Source organism: Sus scrofa, chromosome 3 (genome assembly GCF_054392235.1).
Source record: "Sus scrofa isolate SSC_HxYL_T2T_F1_AM1 chromosome 3, Sscrofa_HxYL_maternal_Yorkshire_Landrace_v2.0, whole genome shotgun sequence".
NCBI lineage: Eukaryota > Metazoa > Chordata > Mammalia > Artiodactyla > Suidae > Sus > Sus scrofa.
The window spans coordinates 125,824,423-125,849,673 of record NC_139385.1 but is presented as its reverse complement, the minus strand read 5'-3'; the positions used below and the strand labels follow the sequence as shown (position 1 = coordinate 125,849,673).

The 25,251-nt window shown below is 53.7% G+C and overlaps 2 protein-coding genes across 17 annotated transcripts in view; both read right to left on the bottom strand.

The window, feature by feature from the left end:
- Nucleotides 1–16,080: 16,080 nt before the first annotated feature.
- LOC146404928 (uncharacterized) lies at nt 16,081–21,551 on the bottom strand. The gene is made up of 5 exons (XM_085020129.1): nt 21,527–21,551; nt 20,509–20,908; nt 18,177–18,305; nt 17,712–17,854; nt 16,081–16,648 (listed from the first exon to the last, which is right to left on the bottom strand). The coding sequence occupies exons 1-4, from the start codon at nt 21,549–21,551 to the stop codon at nt 17,806–17,808; spliced, it is 603 nt and encodes a 200-aa protein (XP_084876255.1). The 3' UTR covers nt 16,081–16,648; nt 17,712–17,805.
- DNMT3A (DNA methyltransferase 3 alpha) overlaps nt 16,081–25,251 on the bottom strand; it is a 107,251-nt gene continuing 98,080 nt past the window's right edge. For 13 of the 16 annotated variants that reach the window (XR_014839303.1, XR_014839305.1, XR_014839302.1 and 10 more), the window contains 3 exons: nt 24,115–24,184; nt 23,284–23,402; nt 22,040–22,661 (listed from right to left, as the gene is read on the bottom strand). Coding sequence is in view for 11 of the 16 variants with exons in the window: in XM_085015309.1 (XP_084871435.1) it covers nt 22,520–22,661; nt 23,284–23,402; nt 24,115–24,184 (331 nt within the window). In the remaining 5 variants the exon portion in view is untranslated. 16 annotated transcript variants of the gene reach the window in all.

The window sequence follows — 25,251 nt, the reverse complement described above, 5'->3', positions numbered from 1 at the left end:
ACAGCAACACCAAATCTCAGCTTCGACCTAGGCTGCAGCTTGTGGCAACATGGGATCCTTAACCCCCTGATCAAGACTAGGGATCGGGGAGTGCCCGTCATGGCGCAGTGGTTAACGCATCCGACTAGGAACCATGAGGTTGCGGGTTCGGTCCCTGCCCTTGCTCAGTGGGTTAATGATCCGGCGTTGCCGTGAGCTGTGGTGTAGGTTGCAGACGCGGCTCAGATCCTGCGTTGCTGTGGCTCTGGCGTAGGCCGGTGGCTACAGCTCCGATTGGACCCCTAGCCTGGGAACCTCCATATGCTGCGGGAGCGGCCCAAGAAATAGCAAAAAGACCTAAAAAATAAATAAAAATAAATTAAAAAAAAAAAAAGACTAGGGATCGGGAGTTCCCATCATGGCGCAGTGGTTAATGAATCCGACTAGGAACCATGAGGTTGAGGGTTCGATCCCTGGTCTTGATCATGGGTTAATGATCCAGTATTGCCATGAGCTGTGGTGTAGGTCACAGATGCGGCTCAGATCCCCCGTTGCTGTGGCTCTGGCGTAGACTGGCAGCTATAGCTCCGATTAGACCTCTAGCCTGGGAACCTCCATATGCCGCGGGAGCGGCCCAAGAAATGGCGAAAAGACAAAAAAAAAAAAAAAAAAAAAAAAAAAGACCAGGGATCGAACCTGCATCCTCATGGAGACTAGTCAGGTTCATTACCACTGAGCCACAACAGGAACTCCAGAATTGCCTTTTTTTTTTTTAGCTGACATTTTATTTAGGTAATTATAGGTTCACATACAGCTGCAAGAAATAATACAGAGAGCTCCCACTTTTACAGTTTCCCTCAGTGGTAACATCTTGCAAAATAAGAGTATTGACGGTGATATAATCCACTGACCTCATGCAGATTTCTCCAATTTTACTGTACTGTGTGTGTGTGTGTGTGTAGGGTTCAGTACAATTTTAGCACATTGGAATGGTTTCCAAAGAATGTGTGTGTGTGTGTATAGAAATGTGTGAAGTGGGATTTGATTTGCCTTTAAACGTTGCTCTTTAATGTTGCTATGTTATCAATTAAAAGAGGAAGAAGGCGTGGATAACAGAGGCAGCTGAAGACAGAAGAGAGGCCTGGACCAAATCTTTGGGCAAATCAAGGAACCTCTCTTGAGCTGCAGTTTTCAGCGGCACAGTGAGGCTCGCCCCCCAATCCTGCCTCTCTAACAGGGCTGCTCTGAGGTCATTTTGGCTGGTGTCATCCAGGCCCTGGCAGTCAGTTCACCAGGTGATGCCCATCCCCAGGGTCTTCTTATCACTTACAGCCCAGCTGCTACCAGAAAGGGAGACCTCGCCACCCTCCACCTCCCACCAGGCTGGCACCATCACAAAGGGCTTCCCAAACATTTCTAGCCCAAGAGGCCCTGTTTCTAGAATTGGACTGTGGGGCTCGAAGCAGCTCCGTAGGGGCAGCTGGAGGAAGACGGGGTCTGATAGGAAAGAAGCTCACGAAACAGCGCTGCTGGCCTCCTCCGCTGCCCCCGGAGAAAGTCGGCTGTCTTGGGCTTTGTCCCCAGTGGGACCCCTCCCAGGCGTCTGCTTCCAGACGTGCCCTGTCTGCTCGTGCTGAAAGGACGCCCACGCCCCCTCCACCAGGGAGCAAAACTGAAGGCGCCTTCCTGCAGGTGTTTCAGCACAAGACACTTTATGTTCTAATTCCATCTCCTGACAGGCCTTGTTTGTGACGGTGCCAGGCTCACGGCTCCTCTGACACATCCTGAGGGTCCCTGTGGTTAGCCTTGCTGTCCCCTCAGCCCAGGAGGCCCCATCCCCCTTCTCCTCCCGTGGACTCCTGCCCGATCCTTTAAGGCAGGGGACAGCAAATAGTATCTGTCAAGGGCCAGATAGTAAGTATTTCACACATGGTCTGTTACACATGGCACATGGCACACGGTCTGCTACAGCTAGCCACAGAACGAGTGCGGTGCTGAACCCGTTACAGTGTATTGATGGACACTTGTTACGGGTTGCATCGTGTTCCTCGAAAGATAAGCTGAAGTCCCAACTCTCCGGTACCTGTGAAGAGGGCCTTGTTTAGACCTGGGGGCCTTTGAAGATACCAAGTTAAGATGAAGCCATTAGAATGGTCCCTAATCCTATATGACCAGGGTTCTTATCAGAAGCAGGATGTTTGGACATGGACACATACAGAGGGGACACCCTTTGAAGACAGAGAAGATGACCAGAGGTCCTGCTGTGGCTCAGCAGTAACGCATCTAACATCCTTGAGGACTCAGGTTCGATCCCTGGCCCTGCTCAGTGGGTTAAGGATACAGCATTGCCGTGAGCTGTGGTGTAGGTCGCAGACAGGGCTTGGATCCCACGTCGCTGTGGTGTAGGCTGGCATCTGTAGCTCTGATTCGATCCCTGGCCTGGGAACTTCCATAAGCCGTGGAAGCAGCCCTAACAAGACAAAAGAAGAAAAAGAAGATGATCATGTGAAGATGGTGGCAGAAACTGTCACAGCCAAGGAGCACCCGGGGCCACCAGAATGGAAGAGGCCAGGAAGGACCCTCTCTAAAGGCTTCAGAGGGAGCGCGGCGCCACCATCACCTTGATTTTGAACGTCTAAGCCTCCTGAGCTGCGAGAAAGTAAGATTCTGTGGTTTTAAGCCACTGAGTTGGTGGTCTTTTCCTATGGCAGCCCCAGAAAACTGCTACAAGGCTGAACTTTGAATTTCATTTCGTGTGTATACGTCCCCAAATACTTCCTCTCCAGATAGCACTGGTCAAGCTCGAACAGGAGGCAGCCTCAGACACAGACTTGGCACAGACACAAGCAGACAGCCAAGGAGCCTGGGCCGAGCCCTGCCTGGCCTTTCTCCCAGGGACCGGCCTCCCTACTGCCAGCACCTCTGAGAGCCCACCACGCCCCTTGCTAAAAATAAAAACTTTTAAAAAGAGGCTGCAGCACCACCTGAGCAGTTCTCCATCCCTCTCGCTGGGCTAGTGGTGACCCCATCCAAGCTGGGCCATCAGATTCTGTCCCTGGAACCTGGTTTGCGTGAGAGACTGAGCCAGCGGGGCTGGTGACTGGGCAGAAGGTTAGGAAAGCTGGGACGTGAGCCCCCTTTAGGGGGGGCCTTGGCAGGGGCCAGGGAAGGGGACAGACAAGCAAGAAGGGCCGCAGTCAACATGCACGTGGCCCCAGAGGAGGAGTGCTGGAGAGAGCGGCCGCCTGGGTGTCCCTTCTCACTGTGACACCTGCTCGGGCTCCTGGAGCTGGGCGTCTTTTTTTTTTTTTTTTTTAATATTTTATTTTTTTGTCTTTTTGCCTTTTCTAGGTCTGCTCCTGCAGCATATGGGGGTTCCCAGGCCAGGGGTCGAATCGGAGCTGTTGCTGCCGGCCAACACCAGAGCCACAGCAATGTGGGATCTGAGCCTCGTCTGCAACCTATACCACAGCTCACAGCAACGCCAGATCCTTAACCCACTGAGCAAGGCCAGAGATCGAACCCACAACCTCATGGTTCCTGGTCGGATTCGTTAACCACTGAGCCATGACGGGAACTCCCCCTGGAGCTGGTCATCTTAAACCGCTGGCCTGCTGATCCCAAACCTCCCTTGATATAAATAGCTTAGGGGGGTTTCTGGGCCTTGCAGCCAAACCAGCTGCCCTGGGGCAGGCTCGCAGGGAAGGCAGGATGGAGGAGCCCAAAGCAGGTCCCCCATCGAAGGAGGTCCTACCTGCCCCTAGGCTGGGATGCCTACCTTCTGTGTGTGTGTGTGTGTGTGTGTGTGTGTGTGTGTGTGTGTCTTTTTAGGGCCAAACCTGCAGCAGCATATGGAAGTTCCCAGGCTAGGGGCTGAATCAGAGCTGTGCTGTCAGCCTATGACACAGCCACAGCCATGCCAGATCCTAAACCCACCGAGCCAGACCAGGGATCGAACCCACATCTTCATGGATACTAGTTGGGTTCTGTGAACTGAAGTTTGGCCCTTGCCATCAGCCTCTCTGTGGAGTAAAACATGAGCTACTGCAGCTGCCGACCTCAGCGCCCCCCTGAGTGGAGCTCAGGGCGGAGACCAGGAGTGAGGCCCTTGCTCTGGGAAAGCTGGAAGAACAGGTCTTCAGAGAGTTATTTTTAGGAGAAGATTTTATGAGCCCAATTCTTGCATGTCTTCATATGTAGAAAAACACTAAAATCGGTCCATGATGACTCATGTCTGGGACTAGCAGCAACCTTCACGAGCGCAGCCGCAAACCTCTGTAAACTGTGCGAGTGGCTACAGGCACCTCCCCTTCACCCTTATGACTTAGGTCTTGATATGTCCCCTCTCCTCTGGGGGGCGGTGTTTCAGAGCTACAGCTTCCTGGGCTGTAGTTAGTGGGCAAAACAAAAGACCCGCCACTCCCAAGGATGACCAGTGAGCCTTGAGGGAACTCGGGATGGAAAGATGCCTGGCCTACAGCTGAGGTGCAAATCAAAGGAGCGATTCCGGGCAGCCCAGACCTTACGTCTTCCCGTAGAAACGGGGTTTCTGTAAATCTGGTTATCTGTCAATCCTACTACCTTCCCACTGTTGCAAAAACTCCTACATCCTAGCTTCCCCCCTCGCCTTCTTGGAGCCGTGTCTCAGGGCTACCTGAGATGCTGTCTCCTGGGCTTAAGTCCTAATTTCATTTCAAATAAAAATTAACTCTCGGGGAGTTCCCGTCGTGGTGCAGTGGTTAACGCATCCGACTAGGAACCATGAGGTTGCGGGTTCGGTCCCTGCCCTTGCTCAGCGGGTTAACGATCCGGCGTTGCCGTGAGCTGTGGTGTAGGTTGCAGACGCGGCTCAGATCCTGCGTTGCTGTGGCTCTGGCGTAGGCCGGTGGCTACAGCTCCGATTGGACCCCTAGCCTGGGAACCTCCATATGCCGCGGGAGCGGCCCAAGAAATAGCAACAACAACAAAAGACAAAAAAAAAAAAAAGACCAAAAAAAAAAAATTACCTCTCAACTTTCAGGTTGTAGCTTTTAGTCGACAGTTCATTACCACTGAGCCACAACGGACACTCCTGGGATGCCTGACTTCTGCCCAAGGACTTCTGGGAAGCAAGGATCCCCCAGAAAAGAAGGAGGGAGCTGGGATTCCAGCAATTTCACTGGTGGCAGCATGGGTCAAAGTCTGATGTCGTAGTGTTAGATCTTGTTGACTGAGTGTGCATACATGTGCTCTGTTGAACACATGACCTGCAAGCCTTAATGCTCACAGCAACCCTGGGAAGGAGGCTAGCAAGTGTTCCCACGTTACAGGTGAGAACACGGAGCCTTTGAAGAGGTGGAGTTGATTATCACACAGCTAGCAGAGAGCTAGGGTTCAAACTGCGTCTGTCTGCTTTTCTTTTTTCTTTTTCTTTTTAGGGCCACATCCGCAACATCTGGAGGTTCCCAGGCGAAGGGTTGAATCAGAACTGCAGCTGCTGGCCTGCACCACAGCCACAGCAATGCCAGATCCAAGCCACATCTGTGGCCCATACCACAGCTCACGGCAACCCTGGATCCTTAAGCCAGTGAGCGAGGCCAGGGATCGAACCTGCATCCTTATGGATACTAGTCAGATTCATTTCCACTGAGCCATGAGGGAAACTCCTGTCTGCTTTTCCTGCTCTGCCACACTGCATTCTTACCATCAAGATCCATCTGTCTAGCCTGGATTCCTCAAGTTGCTGTGGCCTTGGAAATGGGAGTCAGTCAGGTGCAGGATAGGGTCCCAACAGCTCTATGTTAATTGTTCCACAAGCCGAGCAGTCTGCAGTGGTGTGAGGACAGCCGGCCGTGGATGTTTTGTATTGATCTCTGTTGTGTTCCTGTCTCCCTGAATAGCCTGTGTGTTCTGTGTTGTAGGCCCTCTGCCTTCTTCTTCCTGGAAACCATGTGTGATGGCATCTGGTTGTGATTGTTGGGGTGACCAGCCCCTTTCAACTCCTTGTCCTGCTGGAAGCAGAGGCTACCCCCCCACACACACCCCCCTTCAGCCATATCACCCTGGGCTGGCCAATCAGGCTCCCCAGCTTCCTTGGATACAGTGACTGTCACCCGGTACAGGATTAAGCGGGACCAATCAGAAATCTCCCCCGAGCAGATATAAGGCTGCGGGGAGAATTTCCCTGGGGCTGCCAGTGGCCATCTTTCCCCTCATCTGGAACCAGCCTGTGTACAGAAGGAAGGCAAACTAAAACAAGAGACAGAAGTTGAGAGAGCTCCAGTGATAAGGAGAGGGAAGGCGAAAGAGGGAGAAAGAGGGCGAGAGAACAGAGGCACGAAGCCTTGGGGCCAGGGCCCGCGGTCTGTTCAAGGCTCAGAATAATCAACCCAGCATCCTTCCTAACCCAGAGATGTCTGTTTCCTTTTTGCTAAGCACATGGCTCTGTAATATGTCACCACGACAGAGACAGCCCGATTCCTCACATCGGGTGCAAGGGCTGGAGGACGGGCCAATCAGAAAGTTTCCCTTGGGGTGGCAGCCGGCCCCCATCTTCCTGTTGGAAGTAAAGCGACCCCAGTAGCCACCCCCACCCCCGCCCCACTGTTTGGTCTGTTCACTCTCTGCCCTTTGGGCGAAATGCTATGTTCTGCACAGCTGAACTTGAGACCCAGGACACCTCTCAGACCTTCCCAGGGTGGGCTCCTGCCATACAGAAACCCGGATGGCAGTTCTTGCGACCCTGCCTCCCTCACAAACCCCACACCAATCCATGCGTTTCCCTTCCCAACCCTTCACACCTGTTCCAAGCTCTGCCAAGGCCCCTCCATCCTCGGCCGGAGAAGGACCCTGTGTTCCTTCTGACACCTTTGGTGACCTAACCCGCACCATCGCCATCCTTGGCCCCCTCAGGTGGACTTCCCTCCCTGCCCAGGCCACGCCCAGGTTCTGGACAGTGTCACTTCAAAGTCCCTAGGTTAGTGTTGCCTCCTTCCCCAGGCTCCTCCACAGGCCCAGTACCTCTTCTGCCCCCGGGCTCTGAGAGGCCCTTCCAGAAATGTGGACGAGAGAGGGCTGGCTGAGTCCAGGGTGTGCTGCTCTTACTGGGCAGGCTGGCCCCCCACCCTGAGTGGCCGGTTCATGCAGCCCAAGGGCCCAGTGATCCACAGTGAGGTCAGACCTCCTGCAGGTGGAGAGCGCCACCTGCAGGCCACATCTGCAGAAAGCCTCTATGCATGAAGGGTAAACACAGCATGGCCCATTTTTATTTAAAAAAACATATATATACACACACATATATACATACATTTAGAGCTTGAGAGTTTAGAGTTTGTGTACACATATTTATACATATACACACATTTACATAGTATATATAATAGAATATATACTATATAAATAAAACTGTAGATGTAAATATACTAAAATGTCAAGAATGATGGGAGTTTTTTAAAAAAACTTTATTGATGTGTAATTTACATACAGTAAACTGCACTGTATTTAAGGGTACAGTTAAATGAATTTGACAAAAATATACACCCATGTAAAATGCCACAAGATTTTTTTTTTTTTTCTTTTTAGGGCCACGCCTGCAGCACATGGAAGTTCCCAGGCTAGGGGTCGAATAGGAGCTACAGCAGCCGGCCTACACCACAGCTCGCAGCAACGTTGGAAACTCCCTGCCACATGATATTTTTATTTTCTCCTTTGTGCCTTTAATGTCTAAGGTTTTTTCCTAATGTTTTTCATTCAGTGGACAAGTGTGATTTGGGGAATTGGATACAAACCTGTACTGCGGGAAAGAGTGAGGGAGAGAGACAGAGAGACAGAGAGATCCTGGGTCTCTGAACTTGCACTCTAGTGGAAGCCAGTCCTTCCACAGGGCAGGCTGACTGCGGTTTCAATAAGCATCACCCCCGAGGGCTCCCCACAGCCACTCTCTGAGGACCCGGTTAAAGCAGAGCATTAACCCATTTTTTGGATGAATAAACTGCAGCTCAGACCATCAAGTAACCTGCCCCCTAAGTGGAGGGTCAGAACCAACAAGAGATGGTCTTGGACCCCGAGTCCAGCCCTCTTTCCATACGCCACACTCAGCCAGCTATGGGGAGCATACGGCACTCTCTCCAGGCTCAGGGGTCCCTGGCTCCTCAGAGCTACGGGGAATGAGACCAAGCAGCCCGGCTAGGACAACAGCCCCCTCCCTTTAGTCACCAGTTTGCTTCAGGAAGGGGAGGGTGAAAGCTACCCTGAGGCCTGCTTCTCCTGGGACGCTAGTGACGCTTCCTCCACACTCACAAAGGGTGAGCACCTGCCAGCAGGACCCACCTCCTGCTCTGCTCCCTGGCATGGTGGAAACTCTGCTCCACCTCAAGCTGGGGAGGGAGCAGCACCCCCCCCCCCCGCAACACACACACAAGTCCTCTCCACACCTGAGTCCTCCACCACAGCTGAGTCCTCTGGGGCTGCACACCCAGGACTGAGGGCCCCCTCCTCTGCCTCCTTTAACTTAGAAACCCAGGTGTTGCTGATTAACATTGGATGGACGTGCATCTCGAACTAAGGATTCACAGCATCAGTCTCCCCTGGGTGGAGGCTGCTGGCCAGGGCGAGCTCGTGCACTTCCCACTTGTCCCGTGTGCATTCCTGCACTCTAACACACACACACACACACACGATTGGAAATACAGCATTTACTGTGCTCCTGGAGAGGAGCCTGGCCCTGTGCTGATAATTTACATAATAGTATCACCTGTAAGTCTCACAATAGCCTCATTATTGCCCCCTTTTTCTTAAGCGAGGACTCAGGCTCAGAGCGTCAGAGCGTCGGAGAACCTTCCTAGGGCCAGGAATGCAACCCAGACTCTCCAGGCCCCTCACCCCTACACTCCTGCCGCTGGCTGCCACCCACAGTTCCCGTCCCCACCACCGCATGCGCCGTCGTCTCGTCCAAGAGTGTTTCCTCGAAGAACTGCGTGGAGACACCCCCACGATCCCCCAAGGGAAGGTAAGCCCCTAACGCCTCTTGTTCACCAGCTCTTGCTCCGCTTGTCACTCAAACTCGGAGGGCCCGCCCTCCGCACCCTCACTCGCCCCAGATGCACGAGGAAGATCCTTACTGGGGCCGTTTACCCATGCAGGTGCCGAGCCCTTTCCCCTGAAATCACACTTTAAACATTTATGCTAGAAAATGGCCAGATGTGGGCACCAGGTTGAACACGATCCCACTAGACTGTGTGCCCCTTGGAGGCAGGAGGACCTCACTGTCATTCGGGATCCGGGTCCTCAAAGCAGGAGAGGAAGCCAGCTCCGCCCCCTACTCCGCCCCGCCCCCTACTCCGCCCCGCCCCCACGCAGGCCCCGCCCAGGTAGGGAGGGACCTCCCAGAGCTCAAGGAAACCCCAGCGAGGAAAGGACGCCGTTGCCCCGGCGCCCCGGGAAGGAGGGCGGTGCGCGCATGCGTTCAGGGCAGAGGCCCACCCCTCACTGCAGTTTTCAGACGGGGCGGCGGCGGTTAGCGGCTGGAACCTGCTGGAGGAAAAGCTGCTGGCTTGTCCTCATTGGTCGTGCGACCCCGAGGACCTCCCACCCAGCCAAGCTGCAGCTACCTGAGTGCCCGCACCCCTCCCACCAACTTTGCGGATTTTCTCCAAATTATGCCGTTTTTCTTGTTTGACAAAAATATATGTAAAGGTATGCTCATTAGAGAAGGAACACAATGGAATGCTCACTCCAACAAAGTTTGATAATAGCACCTTCCAAATAAAAGAAAAAAAATCTAAATGTCCCCAAACAGAGGCTGGCTTAAATAAATTATGGTACATCTATGGAGTGGAATAGTATGCAGCCTTTTAAAATGATGTTTTCAAAGAATATTTAATGATGTGGGAAAATGTTCACAATGACACGTTAACAGAAAGATAGTATCTGGCACACGGTGAGTTCTCAAAAAATGTTAGTAATTACTATAAAACAGTATACTAATGAATAATACAATTTTAAACGAGTAAAGTGTATATGTATTGGATACAAAAAAAAAAGAGAAATTCCAAGAGCAGTTATCTCTGGGAGGTGGAATCGTGAATGATTTTTTTGCTTTTTCCCTTTTTTGGTTATTTTTAAATTTTGGCATAATTAGTATAATTTTAGGCTGAAGGAGGAAAGGGGTCATATTACATTAATTTTTTAAAAAGCCTATAGCCCACTCCCTGAAGGTAGAGGCAGAGGTTTCCCTGAGAGCACAGAGGACCCTCCCATTGGGCAGATGCTGTCTCTGAGGAAGCCTGGGAGGGAGAAACAGAATGAGGGCTGGAATGTCAGACAGCACCTCTGTCCATCTTCTACCTGGGAAGTGACATAATCTTCATAAGCCTCAATTTTCCCATCTGTAAAGTGGGCACCATTACCCAGGTACCAAGTCTTTGCATGGAAAGTAAATGAGATAATGCCTGTAAAGGACTTGGCACAAGACTGGACCCATAGGACGCTTGGTCACTCTTGGCAGCTGCAGGGCAGCATTCCTTGTACACAGAGGAAACTCAACAACGAACTTTGATTCCCTTCCCCTTTGTACCTGGTGGACCTAACGCAGGCATTTAGGTTGCTGAGTTGGAACTAACAGAGGCCGCAGACGCTGGAAACTACTCCTGGAACTCTGCCCAGCCCAGCAGGAGTCTTCTGAGACTGTGAGATCCCTACAGGTGCCGGGCTGGGTGCGGTTGCGCATTCATTCTACAAACGTGTAATGCACTTCGGGATGCAATAGAGGACAAGACAGTCTGTTTCTACCCTCCTGGATTTCCGTTTTAGTGAGGGAGACACAGCAAATGGGTAAACAAAACCATCACCCACTGTGATAAGAACCACCGTAGAAACAAACAAGGGACAGGAACAGCAAATTAGGAAATCTGAGCCAGGGTAGCCTCTCCTGGGGAGGTGGTACCGGTGGGAGCATCTGCACCCCGGAGGAGCTGCAAGCTAGGAAATTTCTCATTGAGGTTCCGCTAGGCCTGGGCTTCCAACTCCTGTACGCACCCCTGCCCCATCTCTGAAGAGACAGCCCCCTGGTGAAGAAGGAGCCAGCGCTCAGTGGGGAAGGGTACGGGGCCCGAGGAGGGATCGGGGAGCTGGCACAGAGACCCGAAGGGACCACCCCAAGACATGTGAGGCAAAGTGGGGGCAGGTAACTGGGGCTGCACCCTACCACCTTGAAGTGTGAAGATGGGTTTTGAAACTTGGGTGTTCGCCCTGTGCACCCTGCCACCACGACATCGTATACATTCCTCCCGTAAAATAGGACAACAGCGCTGACGCAGAGGGTTGTGAAGGGGTTAGTACACAATGATGTGGGGAACATTCTGAGCACTCAGTACATGTTCGTGACAGCAATGATTGTCATAACTACATAAAGACTATGTACCTGACCTGGTCTGGGCCCTAGGGAGACTGCAGGAAGGAAGAGTCCCTGCTCCTGTGGAGCTTTCATTTTAGTGAGAAAGATAGACGATAAATAGGCAGCACAAAATAAGTCAGAATGTCAGAGGGTGATAGCTACTAAGATAAGGAGTAAGATTGGAAGGAGTAGAAACGAGGCTTCTGGAAATAGTGGTCAGGGAGCGTTTCTCTGCCCTGAGACCTGCATGAGGGGAAACAGGCAGAGGAGGGAGACGAGCAAGCTTTCCAGGTGGAGGGTGCAGCTTTTGCAAAGGCCCTGAGGCAGGAAGGAGCTTGGCATGTTCACAGGAAAGAAGGCCGGTGTGGCTGGAGTGCTGTCTGAAGCCGGTGGGGCTTTGGAGGCCAGGGTTCTTGTTGCACTAGCGCATAACTGTTGTTTGTTTGTTTGTTTGTTTTAAAGGGTTCGATTTTTTTTATGAGCTTATTCTATGTATTAAATGGGCTGGAAGGGACAGGAAGAGAAGCAAAGAGATCTGTCGTGGTCTCATGGGACGGAGACCAGCTGGGGGACAGATGATGGGGATTTGGGCTAAAGCTGCAGAAGTAAGATAGGGAAAGATGGGCGAATGGAGGATACATTTAGAGGCGAGGGCTGTTAGAACAAGCTGGTGAGCGGATGTAGGAAGTGACAGAGGGGAAATCAAGGGAGAGCCCCAGGGTTCTGACACCGATTAAGCACCAGTTACTAAGATGGAGAAGGCTAGGAGCCAGCTGGGAGGAGACCAGGAATTGGGTTTTGACAGGCCAGGTCGGAGGTACCTGTTTAACCTCCAAGTGGGGCTAAGCGGACACTTGGATACATGGAGGTGGGCTTCTGGGCGGGGTCAAGGTGGGCGTGGAGGCGAATGTGGAAGCCCTGGACCCTCCCTCGCGCGGGGAACAGGAAGAGGAAGGGACCCAGGGGTGTGATGTCAGGAGCCCAGGGAGAAAGGGGTTTCGTGGAGGAAGGAAGTCACCCGGGGCCCAGGTTCTGAGAGGTCACGGGCTGGGGGGGATGGGAGGGTGAAAGCGCTGCCCTGGGGCGGGGAACAGGAAGCGAGAAGGCAGAGCTGGCAAAGGCTGGGAACAGAGAAGCAGGGCATCTGAATAGGAGTTGGGACAGTTGGCGTGTGTGAGATGGGTGGGTGCCACTAGGGAAATGATCCGTGGGAAACACGGGAGGCAGAGGGAGCCACGGCCAGACAGAGTGGGATTCAGAGCTGGGTGGCGGGATGGCGGTGTGTGGGGGGGTGCAGAGATGGGCCAGAGAGGTGGGTTGGGGGAGGGAGTCCTGACCCAGAGCCAGGCAGGACCTTGGTGGTGGACAAGGCTTATGTGAGAGTGGGAGCCAGGCAAGGGCTGGACCAGCCTTCCCTCTGCTGGTAGTTCTTTCCTTCAGCAGAGTGGGGAGTCTGTGCTTCCGCCAGGGCCAGAGCTTCCCCGAGGCTCTGGGCTTCCTTCCTCAAGTTCACAGGCTTCAGCTGAAGCCCTGGGCTCAGGGGGCTGGGTGATGGCATTTCTTACAGGCAGGGCCCCTCGCTGTCCCAGTGCCCAAGCTGTCCACATAGCAGGGCTGGGGGTGGGAGCACCAGAGCCCACATGCTTGACCAGAAGACAAAATCCAGTTTCTAATGTGAAGGTCCCAGCTCAAGGTGGGTGGCTGATGGAGTTGCTGCTGTGGCGCAACGGGATCGGCGGGCATCTCGGAAGTGCTGGGACAGGTTCAGTGCCTGGCCGGCCCTGTGGGTTAAGGACCCGGCCTTGCACCAGCTGCAGCTTGGGTCATGACTGGGGCTTGGATCGGATACCTGGCCCAGGAACTCCACATGCCTCGGGGTGGCCAGAAAGAAAAAAAGAAAAAAAAGAAGGGTAGCTGACCTGTCAGGCCACACAGGATCCAGATCCGTGGGTTCTAAATGGCGGTCATTCTTCTGACACAGTTCAGGGCACCTGGGACTTTGGGATGGAAAGTGAGGGGCTGGCAGCGTTGCTCTCTGAGATAAGAATCCAACTCTGAAAATTGCTGTTTCAGTTGCCCACCTCTCAGAGGCCTTTAGCCCCAAACCCCCAGGTGCTTCCTCCCAACCCAGCTGCACCCCCACATAGGATCCTAGCTGAGGGGAGAAGCTTCCACTGAGGTGAGTGGGCCGCGACTGTCTAAAGCGTGCTGGAGTTAAAGAGAAAGGGAGCTTTGGGGTGATGTCAGGAGACTGCGCAAGGGGAGCCCCAGCCCTCGGCCGTGATGTCTGTGCCCCCATCTTCCAGAGACACTTTCTTGCCTTGCCACAGCCCTCCCCTAACCCCCACATCTCGGGAATTACACCTGCTGCCCACAGCTGCACCTCTGGCCCTGCTCGTATGGCTTTGGCTCCCCCACCCAGCCAGCCCCGGCTTTCCCTCCTTCCTCTATTACACTCCAGACCTGCCCAAGGAAGGTTCTCTTGGACCAGCAAGCCTGGGTCTGGCGGAGTGTGACATCTCCCCACCCGGGGCAGACATACCTGGGCAGTGACCCTGTCCCCTCCAATGACACCTTTTAGTCTGGGAAAGAACTTCACAGGATGGTTTTTTATCAGCAAAATAAGCCCAGCAGCTCCCTCCCATAAGCTGTGGGACCTCCCACCCCCAGCTCAGAGGATACTGGGGTGCTCAGCTTTGGCTGTCAGAGCCAGAGGGCAGCAAAGGCGCCCTCACCTTTCTCCTTAACCTTGGACCTGGAGTCTCAGAGATTCGGTCTGAATTCCATCCCCGCCAGGCTTCCTCCAGGAGGGCGCTCCAGGTGAGCTAAGTTGCAACATTGAGCTATCACATAGTGTGCTTTCCACCTCTGGCTTCTCATCTCACATTTTTAGCTTCTCTCTCACATAAAATGTCTAGTCTTTTTTTTTTTAATTGTTTTGTTTTGTTTTTGCTATTTAGAGCCACGCCTGTGGTATATGGAGGTTCCCAGGCTAGGGGTCGAATCGGAGCTGTAGCTGCCGGCCTACACCACAGCCACAGCGACACAGGATCCTTAACCCACTGAGCAAGGCCAGGGATGGAAGCCGCAACCTCATGGTTCCTAGTTGGATTCGTTTCCGCTGCACCATGACAGGAACTCCAAAATGTCTAGAGTCTTTCCTTTCCCACGGAAATGAACACGTTTCTGCACTGGTCACATTAAGGACCAAGAGCCTCAGAGCTGAAGACACACTGTCTGCTGACCTCTGGGAGGGAATCAGGCCAGTACGCCAGGAGCCACCCAAAATGTTCATCTCCTCTGCCCCAGGAAGTCTCATTTCTGGGAATGTATCTTAAGGAAAAAATACAAAATGTAGGGGGGAAAAGCCAACACATAAAGATATTTATTGCAGCTCTATTTATAGCTAAAATAAAATGCATATATATAGAAACAAACATCCAACAAGAAAACGCCATGCAGCCATTTTTTAAAAAAGAATTCCACATTGACACTGGAAAATATTGAGAAGAGTAGGATAAAAGTTAAATATACATTTACAACTTTGTAAAGAAAATTAAAAGTGCCCATGGGGGGGGCGGGGGGGGGGCGCTGTCATTTCCTTCTTTTTCTCAGATTTCCCCTTATAATTTCTTTCGAAGCTGCCAGCAAAGTGGTGTAGTCCCAAACCTCCCCCGGAGTCGAATGTAGAAAAGAAACCTCGAATAACCCTCCCTGAAGCGAAGGAACCACTGGCCAGATCTGCGGGGCACCGCGGGGCCGGGAACACAGCCGCGTGGAGTGCGGGGGTCTCGGAGGGGAGATGAGCTGTGTGTTCCGATCAGTCTCTTGGATGGGAGGACAAGGAGCTCGGGACGGTCAGGCAAACAATCGGGAGGGCAAAGGGGTCGTCGCGTGTGAACAGGCTCTTCCGACCACAAGGCACCGGCCACTGGCAAGACAGTGCCAGGGAGGAGTGGGCAGCCAGAAGAAAGCAGACCGGGGGGCTCCAGGACCCCTGGCAGCGCCCCAGGGGCTGTCAGGTGCCTCTGAACTGACCCTGCCCGAGCTGACTGCACTCAGGGCGGCCCTGGCACTGCGGGCCGGGCGCGGGAAAGGAGCTTCTTCACGCCCAGCCGAAATAGGCTGACTTCTGCCGCCGGGCCCCTCTTCCGCCCGCCCCATGGGCCCAGCCACCCGGAACCACTCCAGCCCCGGGGCTCGCCCTGTCCGGGACCGCAAACATCTCCCAAGGCTCCCTTTTTCAGGCCAAACACCTGGGTCTCCAGGGTCCTCTGCACAGCCCAGGCTGCCCACCGGCCCCCTGCTCTCCTCTGGGTGCCCTTGTGTTTTGGAGACCACCGCCCCCCCACCCCGGGCCGAGAGGGGGATGGTGCCCATAAGCAAAGCCCCCTGGCCTGTCTGCCACTGGCACGAGGCTCCCTCCTCTCTCCACTCCACGCTGGGCACTTCTGTGGCTCAGCCCTGGTCAGAATGTGCTTTTCTAGCAAACCCGCCTCACTATAACTTATCTTTGAGTCTCCAGTCAACCAAACCACCCTTTTTTTTTCCCACCCAGTTTACAGTCACTATGGAATGTTCGCGAAGGTGACGTTTTAAAGGGAGGAACCGCAGAGTCTAGACCCAAAGCTAGAGGCTCGTGGTTGGGGCACTTCGCCCCTCCGAAGAAGGCTGCGAACAGTCATGTCAGGGGAAAGGAGACGCAAGACAAAAGGACATTATTACGGTGCTTTTTCTGTTTTTCTTTTTGCACAAAAACAGTCCATTTATTCAAGTGTTCTCCAGCACAAGTACATTAGAAAGGAGCTTTATTATATTTTGGGCACAAAAAAAAAAAAATATGTGATGAAGGCGGAACTGACAGACTTTCTACATCTGCTGTACGCACTGACCTCTTTATAATTATTTCATAAACAGCTATGTCACGAGCATCACTTACACAGAGATACAACGGGAACCCCGGGAGGCGGGAGTGGGGACCCACCAGGGCCCTCTCACTCGCGCCCCTCCCCAGCGTTCCAGAACCAGACTGTGAAATGTACATTATTATTGTCAATAAATAGAGAAGCAACCCTAAAAAAAAAAAAAAAAAAAAATACAGTGGTGAAAGGATGCTGGAACCAGGAAGGAAGAAAAAAAAAGAAAAGAAAAAAACAACAACGACAGAGAGTCAGAAGAGGAACTGAAGAGAAAGGAAACAGGGCTGGGAGGGGAAGGGTCCGGGGAGTAAGTCCTGCATTTAGCTGCGTGGAATGTGCAGTAAAAGTGCTCTCCCGCCGGGGGTCAAAGCGAAATCGTCTGTAACAGTAAAAGTTATTACCAAATCAGCTACGGATTTTATTCTTCAGTATGAATACATGATTTCCCACAAATAGGTAAGCACCCGCTACTTCAATGCCTCAGCTAAAACACATGAAATCGCTCATTTAGTTTTCAAGTACAAAGTTAAAATGCCTTTTTAATAATAATATATCAGAGTAAAATAATAGTCTCTTTTAAACTCCACTACAAGAAAACAAAACAAACAGTCATTGTCCAGACAGCAGACTTAATTTAACAATATATATTTTTAATAAAATGTTTTAGCACCTTGTTGAGTCACCTCCTCCCTCTGCGTATTCTAAGGAATTTCAGCATTTGGGGGGTTGGTTGGATTCTAGGGCTGTGCAACCAAATCAGTCTGTGAAGTGAAATGGGACTCAGGTGATGCTCTCTGATCCCTGCTCATGTCCTCAGGCCCAGGGCTGGAGGCCCCCCCCCCCCCCCGGAGGAAGTGGGGGTGGGGGGAATGGGGGGTGGGGGGATGGGAGGGTGAGAGAGCCGCCCTCCCACGCCCCTGGGGGGAGGGGGGGTTCCAGTTACTGGAGTCACAGGAGACTGCGGGCCTCGGTTTGGGCAACTTAGTCAGTCGCAAAGGGCCAAGGGCCCCCCCTCCCTCCTCGTCCTTCCTGCCTGCGACCTGCTTGTTTCTCCCTCTCCCCGAACTCTGCTGCCGAGGGTCAGTGGTGAACAGCAGGTCACCAACCAAAGCCACGCTCGGCCGGGACTCTGAAGTACAAGGGCGCCCTCGCCTCCTAAAGACCTCAGCCTTCCTTTACCAAAACGTAAAGATTTGCGAGCTCCTGCTAGAACAGTGGCATCCACCCTTGACAGAAATCTATTCTCTTTCCTCTTGGATCCTCCGAACACTTGTGGCTAATCCCTGCCTGGGCAGGGAACGGCCAGGAGGGCCACTCCAGCTCTACACCATCCCTCCCAAGGTGGAGGAAAGAGGGCAGGACAACTCCAGTGTCACCTCTAACCACAAGCGCTGGGAGCATCCAGCCTGGACCATGCCCAATGACAAATTCAGAGTCCTCACCTCCTGGGGTCCAAACGGGGTCTGGCTAGAAACCCAGCTCTCACCAGCCTCTCTGCTCTGCTGCTGCCCTGACCACAGAAACGACCAGCCCTCGTCAGATCACGGTGCCAGGCAGGCCCCACCGCTCGAAGCCTGCGAGTCTCCTGAAAATGACACCTCTGAAAGACACCAGTGCCAGGGCGTCTCTGCACCGAGCAGAACAGCCACAGGAATTCAGAACCGCCTCCCAGATCCACGTTCTCTCTACTGATGTCATCCCAGAGACCAAGACCGAGACCAGTCCCCGAACGGCTCCACTGAAGTGGTCCTTCCCTCGCTGCGGTCACAGCCCTGCCTGTGCTGGAGCCGGTGGGCTCTTCCCACCTTGCCGCCCCGGGAAAAGTCAGGGGAGCCGGCCCTCAGCAGCCCACTGCCACCAGCTTCCCTCCCTGCCGGGTCTGCCTGCCCCAAAGCCTAGCGACTCACCAAAAACCCACACAGGCATCTTCGCCAGCCAACCACTCCTGGCCCGTCTCAAAAGCTAAGCGGTCCTGCATGCTCTTTTGGGAAATTTGCTTCCTAGCAGAAGGTTCGATAGCAGGAAGGGTCTGGGGTCTAGAAAGAAAAACGGACAGTGGTACACGGGGCTGTCACCCACTGACTGCAAGACCCCCCAGTCCTCACCCGCTGCACCCCAGCCTTTGGTCAGTCCCCAGGGAAGGGGCTCAGCAGCCACCTGCTGGAGACAAGCTTCCTCCTGGGGCAGGCGACCCAGGGCTCTGTGACCCTGGCCGGAGCCCCGGCTACCTCCCCCGGGGCCAGAGCCACAGGTGTCTTTGGCACCACACTCCACTTGGCACCTGCGGGACGTAGGGGACAGCATCCTCAGGTTCTAGGGATTTGTTAAATGGGCCTGTTCTTCAGAAAGAAGCCCCTCCCTCCAGGGAACAGGCTCCAGAACTTTCCCTAGCTTGGTCTCTCCTGCCTCTACCCTCAGCCTGGCGCACAGCAAGGATAACCATCCCCCGTCTTCATCCCCACACAGCCTCGCCCCAGCCTGTCCAGGCACAAATCCCCTTCCGAAGGTGGCCCGATTTCTGTCCCCAGAAGCACCCCCAGGGTTGGAAGCAGACTGTGAAGAGTGCCCGGGCTTGGCCAAGATGGCACAGTCCCAAGGTCCCTGTACCCTACCAAGTTCTGCTGTGGGGCCGAGCCCACGGGTGTGGCTGCAAGGAAAGCTGGTGATTAACTCTCACGCCTGCAAGGGCGCATCTAGCCCCCTCGGGCCTAGTCGGGTCGCTACACTGGGAGGAACAGGTGTCAGACACAACCACCAGGCCCCCACGGAGCAAGCTGCCCGGCCCACGCGGACCCCACAGGCTCAGCCACATCCTCGGCTACCACATGGACCCCTTGGGTGGAGCTTGGACCACTGGGAAGGGCAAACTCCTGCACACAAGCTGCAGACAAGAGGCCCTGGAGAGCCCAAAGGGCTGGCAAGTCTGTGCGCAGAGGACGAGACCATCCCGACCCTGGGGCTGGGAAGACCTTGGCCGGGCCGGCGGGGGAGGGAGCACCTTGGACTGCCTGCGGCAGCCCTCCTCCCCCAGCCTCCTGGAGTGGTGCTGGTGGGCTCCAGGCCAGGAAGATGGAGCCTGGCCGGAGAAGGAGGGGGCGGGGTGAGCACCACAGTTAGGTACAGACTCCAACGAGGGAGGGGCACAGGGATCCCCCCCAGCTGCTCCAGGCCCTCGCGGGAGCCCATCGTCACCACCTGCCGTCACAGTGCGGAGCTGGCAGGGAGCAACTGGGGATGATCCGAAAAACCAATCTGAGCAGGAAGTGAGTATCGTGGAGTCCAGACTAAGCACCCCTAAAAGGAGGAGGCCGGGGCCGCCAGCCGTGAGCTTCCTCCTGAGCAATGAGCAAGGGATTCAAAGCTTGGTTGAAGTTTTGTCACCAACTACTGATTTGCTTTATTCACAAGATGAGGTTCGAGGTCCCATTTTTTTTCCGAATGGAAGCCCCCTGGCCAAGACAGCCCTGGATGTCAGTTTCGTTTTGGAAATCGGTAGAATAGGTAGGGGGAGCTGAGGGCTGACTTGACTGGTGCCTAGGGTTGCAGGTCAGTGTCACAGGTTGCTAACTGAAGAATCTTTTGACATCACCAGGGGCAAAAGAGAGAGAAACGCTACCTGCTAGAGGAGAGCACCTGCTAAAAGAAAACCTCCTCCTTTTCCTGCTTTCAGCACCTAGCAACTTCTGGGATTGACAGTCCACCTGCAATCAGGGCAACAGAGGTAAAGAGCTGCAGGGCCGACTCCGCCAAGTCCTGAATCCAGGGGAGAAGCGCGCTGGGAGCTCCCTGGCTGCGTGTGTGTCTGTGCGTGTGTGTGCGCCCACACACACACACGCACGGGCACACACGCACATTCGTTATACATCAGTATAGAAACATGTTCCTGTGTGTGCGTCTGGGATGGATTGATTGGTGTGGGGCTTGTCTGCAGTGGGGCCCGAGGCTCAGCACTGAGCCTCCTTCCCCCGCTCCCCACGACATAATATTTCTTATACGTGACCCTATCTATGTATTTATACAGCGCCTATCACCGTAGGCCCTATCTTTCAAGGGATGCGAACGTGGGCCCATGTGCTTGACAGCACACCTCCCAGCCCTGCCAGTCCCAGGAGGTGCCATTCCCCCCTCCCCTTATAAAATATAAATCTCTATATGCCACATATCTACACCCCATCTATCCAGGCAGGCATCTGCCCATTGGGCCCTCACCCTGGAGCCACCCCTGCTGTCCCTGCCTACCGCCAACGCCAGGCCGCCTGCCTCGGTGGGAAGCGGGACCAAGTGTCGCGCACTTGGGGCTCCAGGTGCTGCTGACTCGAGGTAAGAGCACAGCTATCATCAGACCAAGTACTAGAAAAGAAAGACACAGCACTCCAATCACACACGGGGGGAGAGACGCCCCGTCCTCCCTCCAGCCCTGACACACAACTAGAGAGGAGGGAAGCAGAAGAGAAGAGGGCCGCGCCCGGAAGGCCAGCCTCGGGGACCCCCTGGCCGCCCAGCTGTCGCTGCGCCCAGTGGCCCACCTGGCCCGAGGGGTGGGGAGCCAGGGCACCAGGGCCACCACTAGCGTAGAAGCACCCTGCTCCCCGCACCTTGTTTTGAAACCTAAAGGGAGGAGGGGTTGGGTTTTTGTTTTCTTAAAGAAAATCCGAAAACAAACATAATTATAACCAGAACCATAAGAATAATTATAACAAAAGGTGTCATCAGCCTCCCAGTATAAAACTGCAGCCTTTGGAGATGACCAAAAACATCACGTTCCAGGGGCTGGAAGCCGCCTTGTGCACAGAGGGTGGATGGTGGGGGCCTCATAAAAGAACACACAAAAAGCGACTTAGACAGGAAAGCACCAGTACGTTTTGTATGTTTTTTTATTTGCTCCAGGTGGGGTTTGAACTGTCACCTGCCCGCACTCTGGATTTTTTTCTGATCCCACTGCAAGGAGCCCTCGAATCGGCTAATGTGAGAAATTGGGAGTGAAGACCCCTCATCCTGCCATCTTGCCGAGGGAGTCTCCTTTTAAAAAAAAAAAAAAAAAAAAAAAAAAAAAAAAAAAAGAAAAAATTCGAAAGGTTGTTATTGCGTGAGCCTGGATGGATCCCACTCGCAGCTTTCCACGGTCCCGACCACCGAATCTCACCCCCTTCGTTTGGCAGGGAGAAGCGGGAGAATGCTGTTCCCAGATTCTCCTCCTTCGCCTTTGGTGAAGCACCAAGGGGCGGGGGGGCCAAACCCCACCTCGGTAACGGCTCACCTCCCAGCTGTCTCCCTTTCTCCATCCTCCGTGGGGAAAACCCTTTGCACATAAGGCAACGTGGAAGCTGATGTTTTTACTCATCTCACTGTTGTAAAGCACCATTATGAAGTCGGGTTGTACAGTAGTTAACAGTACCTTTTATATATATATATCTCATATCTATCATATATATATAAACTGTAAACAAGAGGTAACAGTGGCTTCTAGAAACTGATTTTCTTCAAGGTTTCCTGTGTGGTAGGCACCTGAATACTGTATAAAAGGGTCTTGTATGGTGTTCTCGTCTCTCTGCTGCTAGTTGGGTTGTGTTTTGCATGACCAGGAATGGTGCTGGCAAGACAGCTCAGTGGCTGGGAGGGAACTCTGCCGCCTGAGTGTCTGTTTTCTGTCTCCTGCTTGTGCTCCTATCTGATCAGGCTAGAGACAACAACAAAAGATATATAGTAAAAAAAAAAACAAACAAAAAAACAACCAAAAAAAAAAAAAACCGAAAGAACAAAATCCAATATATAAATTTCTATAGAATTTCCTTTTTTCTTTCTCTTCCATCTTTCTTCTGCAAGGTATGGTTACTATTTTTTGTTACCAATTTTTTTTTTTTTTTTTTTTTTTTTTGCTGCAATAAACCCTCTTGTTTCAGTCACAGCAAGAAACAAAAACCCAAACAAACAGAAAACCCCTCTGAAAAGAGTAGAAAACAAAAGGTTTCACCCAAAAAGGGGGGGGTGGGCTGGGGAGGGAGCTTGGTTTTGTTTTTAAATAGGACTGAAGAGTAACATTGAAAAATCAGGAGATGATGTCCAACCCTTTGTCCAAGGCAAAGCCCTCCGGAATTTCCGCCTGCGTTTTGTTTGTTTTAAATTCCTTTTTCTCTTCTGGGTGCTGATACTTCTCTCCATCTTCATGTTCTTGGTGTTTTGTTGTGTTTTTTGTTTTTTGTTTGTTTGCTTAACAACTTTGTGTCACTACCTCGGTTTGCCCTCACGTCCCTTACACACAAGCAAAATATTCCTTCAGCGGAGCGAAGAGGTGGCGGATGACCGGCACGCTCCACGACCGGCCCAGCAGTCTCTGCCTCGCCAAGCGGCTCATGTTGGAGACGTCGGTATAGTGGACGGGGAAGCCGAACACCCTGCGGAGAGAGGGCAGGGCGGGCGGGGTGAGCGCGCCTGCGGCGTCCTGGAGAAGTGGTTGGAGATGCGGGCGTCCTGGGGGGTTACAGGCAGGTGACCACGACCACCGACTGGCGAGTCACCAGACAGCAGAAAGGCGCGCTTGCCAATTCCGCCCAGAGCCCACGGCCCACCCGAGCCGGGCACCCGCAGCGGGGCTCCCGGGTCTGCATGTCACAGGCAGCCAGCGGCGGCGGCAGCCCCGCGAGGAGTGAAACCTGCGAGGGAGCCAAACTGGCGCCCGGCGTCAGCCTGCTTGCTCTGGATGTTTGGGTCAATGGGCTCTTTGTTCGGCCAGGCTGCAGTTAACCCGGGGCCGAGGAGTCTGGCCTGCGAGTCCAGGGGCCCTGAGGCCGGCCTGGTCCCACACGGTCCTGCGAAAACGAGCAGGGAGAAGCCAGGAAGCGCCGGCAGCTGCAAGGCCTCCCCAGGGGCCAGCAGGACTGGAGGGAGGGAGCCCAGGCGGCAGGGCCTGGGCCCGAGACAACCCCCAGCCTTGCAACAGGCAGGGCCCCGCCCAGGAACCTGCTGTGTTGGGAGACGCTTGGGAAACCGCACGGCTCCCCGGGGACCTCCGGGTACCTTTCCATCTCAGTGCACCACAGGATGTCCTCTTTCTCGTTCATGAAGACGGGGAAATGCTGGTCTTTGCCCTGCTTTATGGAGTTCGACCTCGTAGTAATGGTCCTCACTTTGCTGAACTAGAAGAGAAGGAGAGCAAAGAGGAAATGAGCCGCCGTCCGCTGCTGCCCGGCACCTGCCGCAGACGGCTGTGTCGGAAGCCGACGAGGCCCGGTCCAGCCGGGGGCCGGGGTCAGGCTCTCGTGGTGAGCCTCCACAGACCCCACCGGCCCGAGGTCACTCGGCCAGCCTCAGTTCAATCCCACCGGCCAAGGACTTGAGACAGCAGCTGGAGTCACTGTCTGTCTAAGTCTTCGCAGAACAGCTTTGTTCCCAGGGGTAGTGACTTGCAGGCAGAAGGAGGCCAAATTATTCAGGGGCACAAAGACACCTCTGGGGTGCCAGCAGTCCTGGGAGAGTTCTCTGGAAAGGAGTGGCGCTTCCACATCACAGGAGAATCTCTGCTCTGAAGGCCTGTGCAATAGGTCCTGGCCAAACAATTCAAAAGCCCCAGCAGATCCCTGGCAAAGACTTCTTGGCATCCACCTCCCACAGGACCGGTGAGCAACGCTCAACAAGGAAGGCCTTAGGCCAGCGAGGGTTCCAGACCTCTCTCCCTGCCCTCCAGGCTTTCCCCCGGACCCTCCCTCTGGCCAACCGGATGCACAACCCCTTGGCAACTTAGAGGGGGCCCTCGAGGGCAGGCGGGACACAGCCCTGGCGCTGCTCCAGCTCATCCTGCCTCTGCCCTTCTCCTTACCCCCAGCAGAGGGCTTCGACGCTGGGGCTAACCTTGGCTATTCTGCCGTGCTCCAGACACTCCTGCAGCTCCAGCTTATCATTCACAGTGGATGCCAACGGCCTAGGAGGCAGGAGAGAGAGGGTAACAAGAGAAACAGCAGGGACGCAGCCAGGGCGTGGACCCACCCAGGAAGTAAAAGAGAACCCCTGTCACCACGACACGGGACACGCCGTAACCCCTTTCAAACTCCCCAAAACACGTGCACATACCCTGAAGCCACTCAGACACCAAGCATTAGTCCTTAAGGGTAAATTCAAAAGTGGTCTCAAACCACAAGTAAACAGATAACACCTGCCCAGGAGGGGAAACAGCCAATTACTTGTATAGCTGTTCCATAAAAAGAGTTTTAAGTGTATCCATCATAAAGCAAGTTTTGGCATGACAGAACGTTCTGTCTTCTTTTTTCTTTTTTGTCTTTTTAGGGCTGCACTCATGGCATGTAGAAGTTCCCAGGCTAGGGGTCCAGTCGGAGCGGTAGCTGCCGGCCTACACCAGAGCCACAGCAACGCCAGATCTGAGCTGTGTCTCGCGGCAACGCTCACGGCAACGCCAGATCCTTAACCCACTGAGTGAGGCCAGGGATCGAACCCACGTCCTCATGGATACTAGTCGGGTTCGTTAACCACTGAGCCGCAGACGGGAACTCTCACTCTGTATTTTGACTATGGCGATGGTTACCTGCCAGAAGAAATTCATCCAACTATCCGCCTTAAATGTACAGTTAAGACAAATTCGACACAGTCCTCAGAAGACTAAAACTTTGTGACACTGAACCTGTCACTTCTCAGAAGGCAGACCAGATCAGGAACCATCACCTTCGGGGCACGCCTTTTCTGACGTCTCCAATTATTTAACCAAGACCTCACACAGTGGTCCACCATCTGTGGGGAGCCATCCAGGACCTATGGTTAAATTGTGCCTCCAGGTTCCTGTTTGCACATGTGCACATGTGGGGGCATGCGCGCACACGCGCGCGGACACACACACACACACACACAGTCTGCTTGGTCCCCCGCAGTACCTCTCTCCTTCTGGAGTTTTAGAGTTGGAAGAAGCAGGTAAGAACCACCCCAGACGGCCAAGAACTAGGTTAGCGGCTCCATAAAAATACTGGACTCCACAAGCCA

What these genes read in the sequence shown, in the direction of transcription:
- LOC146404928 (XM_085020129.1), bottom strand. Translation starts at nt 21,551, where the DNA reads ATGGAGAAAGGGAGACAGCTGGGAG. An exon ending in CAGGCGGCCTGGCGTTGGCG is followed by an intron (nt 18,306 to 20,508) that starts GTAGGCAGGGAC and finishes TTTTCTTTCTAG; the next exon opens with ACCCCAGACCCTTCCTGCTA. An exon ending in GATGCCTGTGTGGGTTTTTG is followed by an intron (nt 17,855 to 18,176) that starts GTGAGTCGCTAG and finishes TGTCATTTTCAG; the next exon opens with GAGACTCGCAGGCTTCGAGC.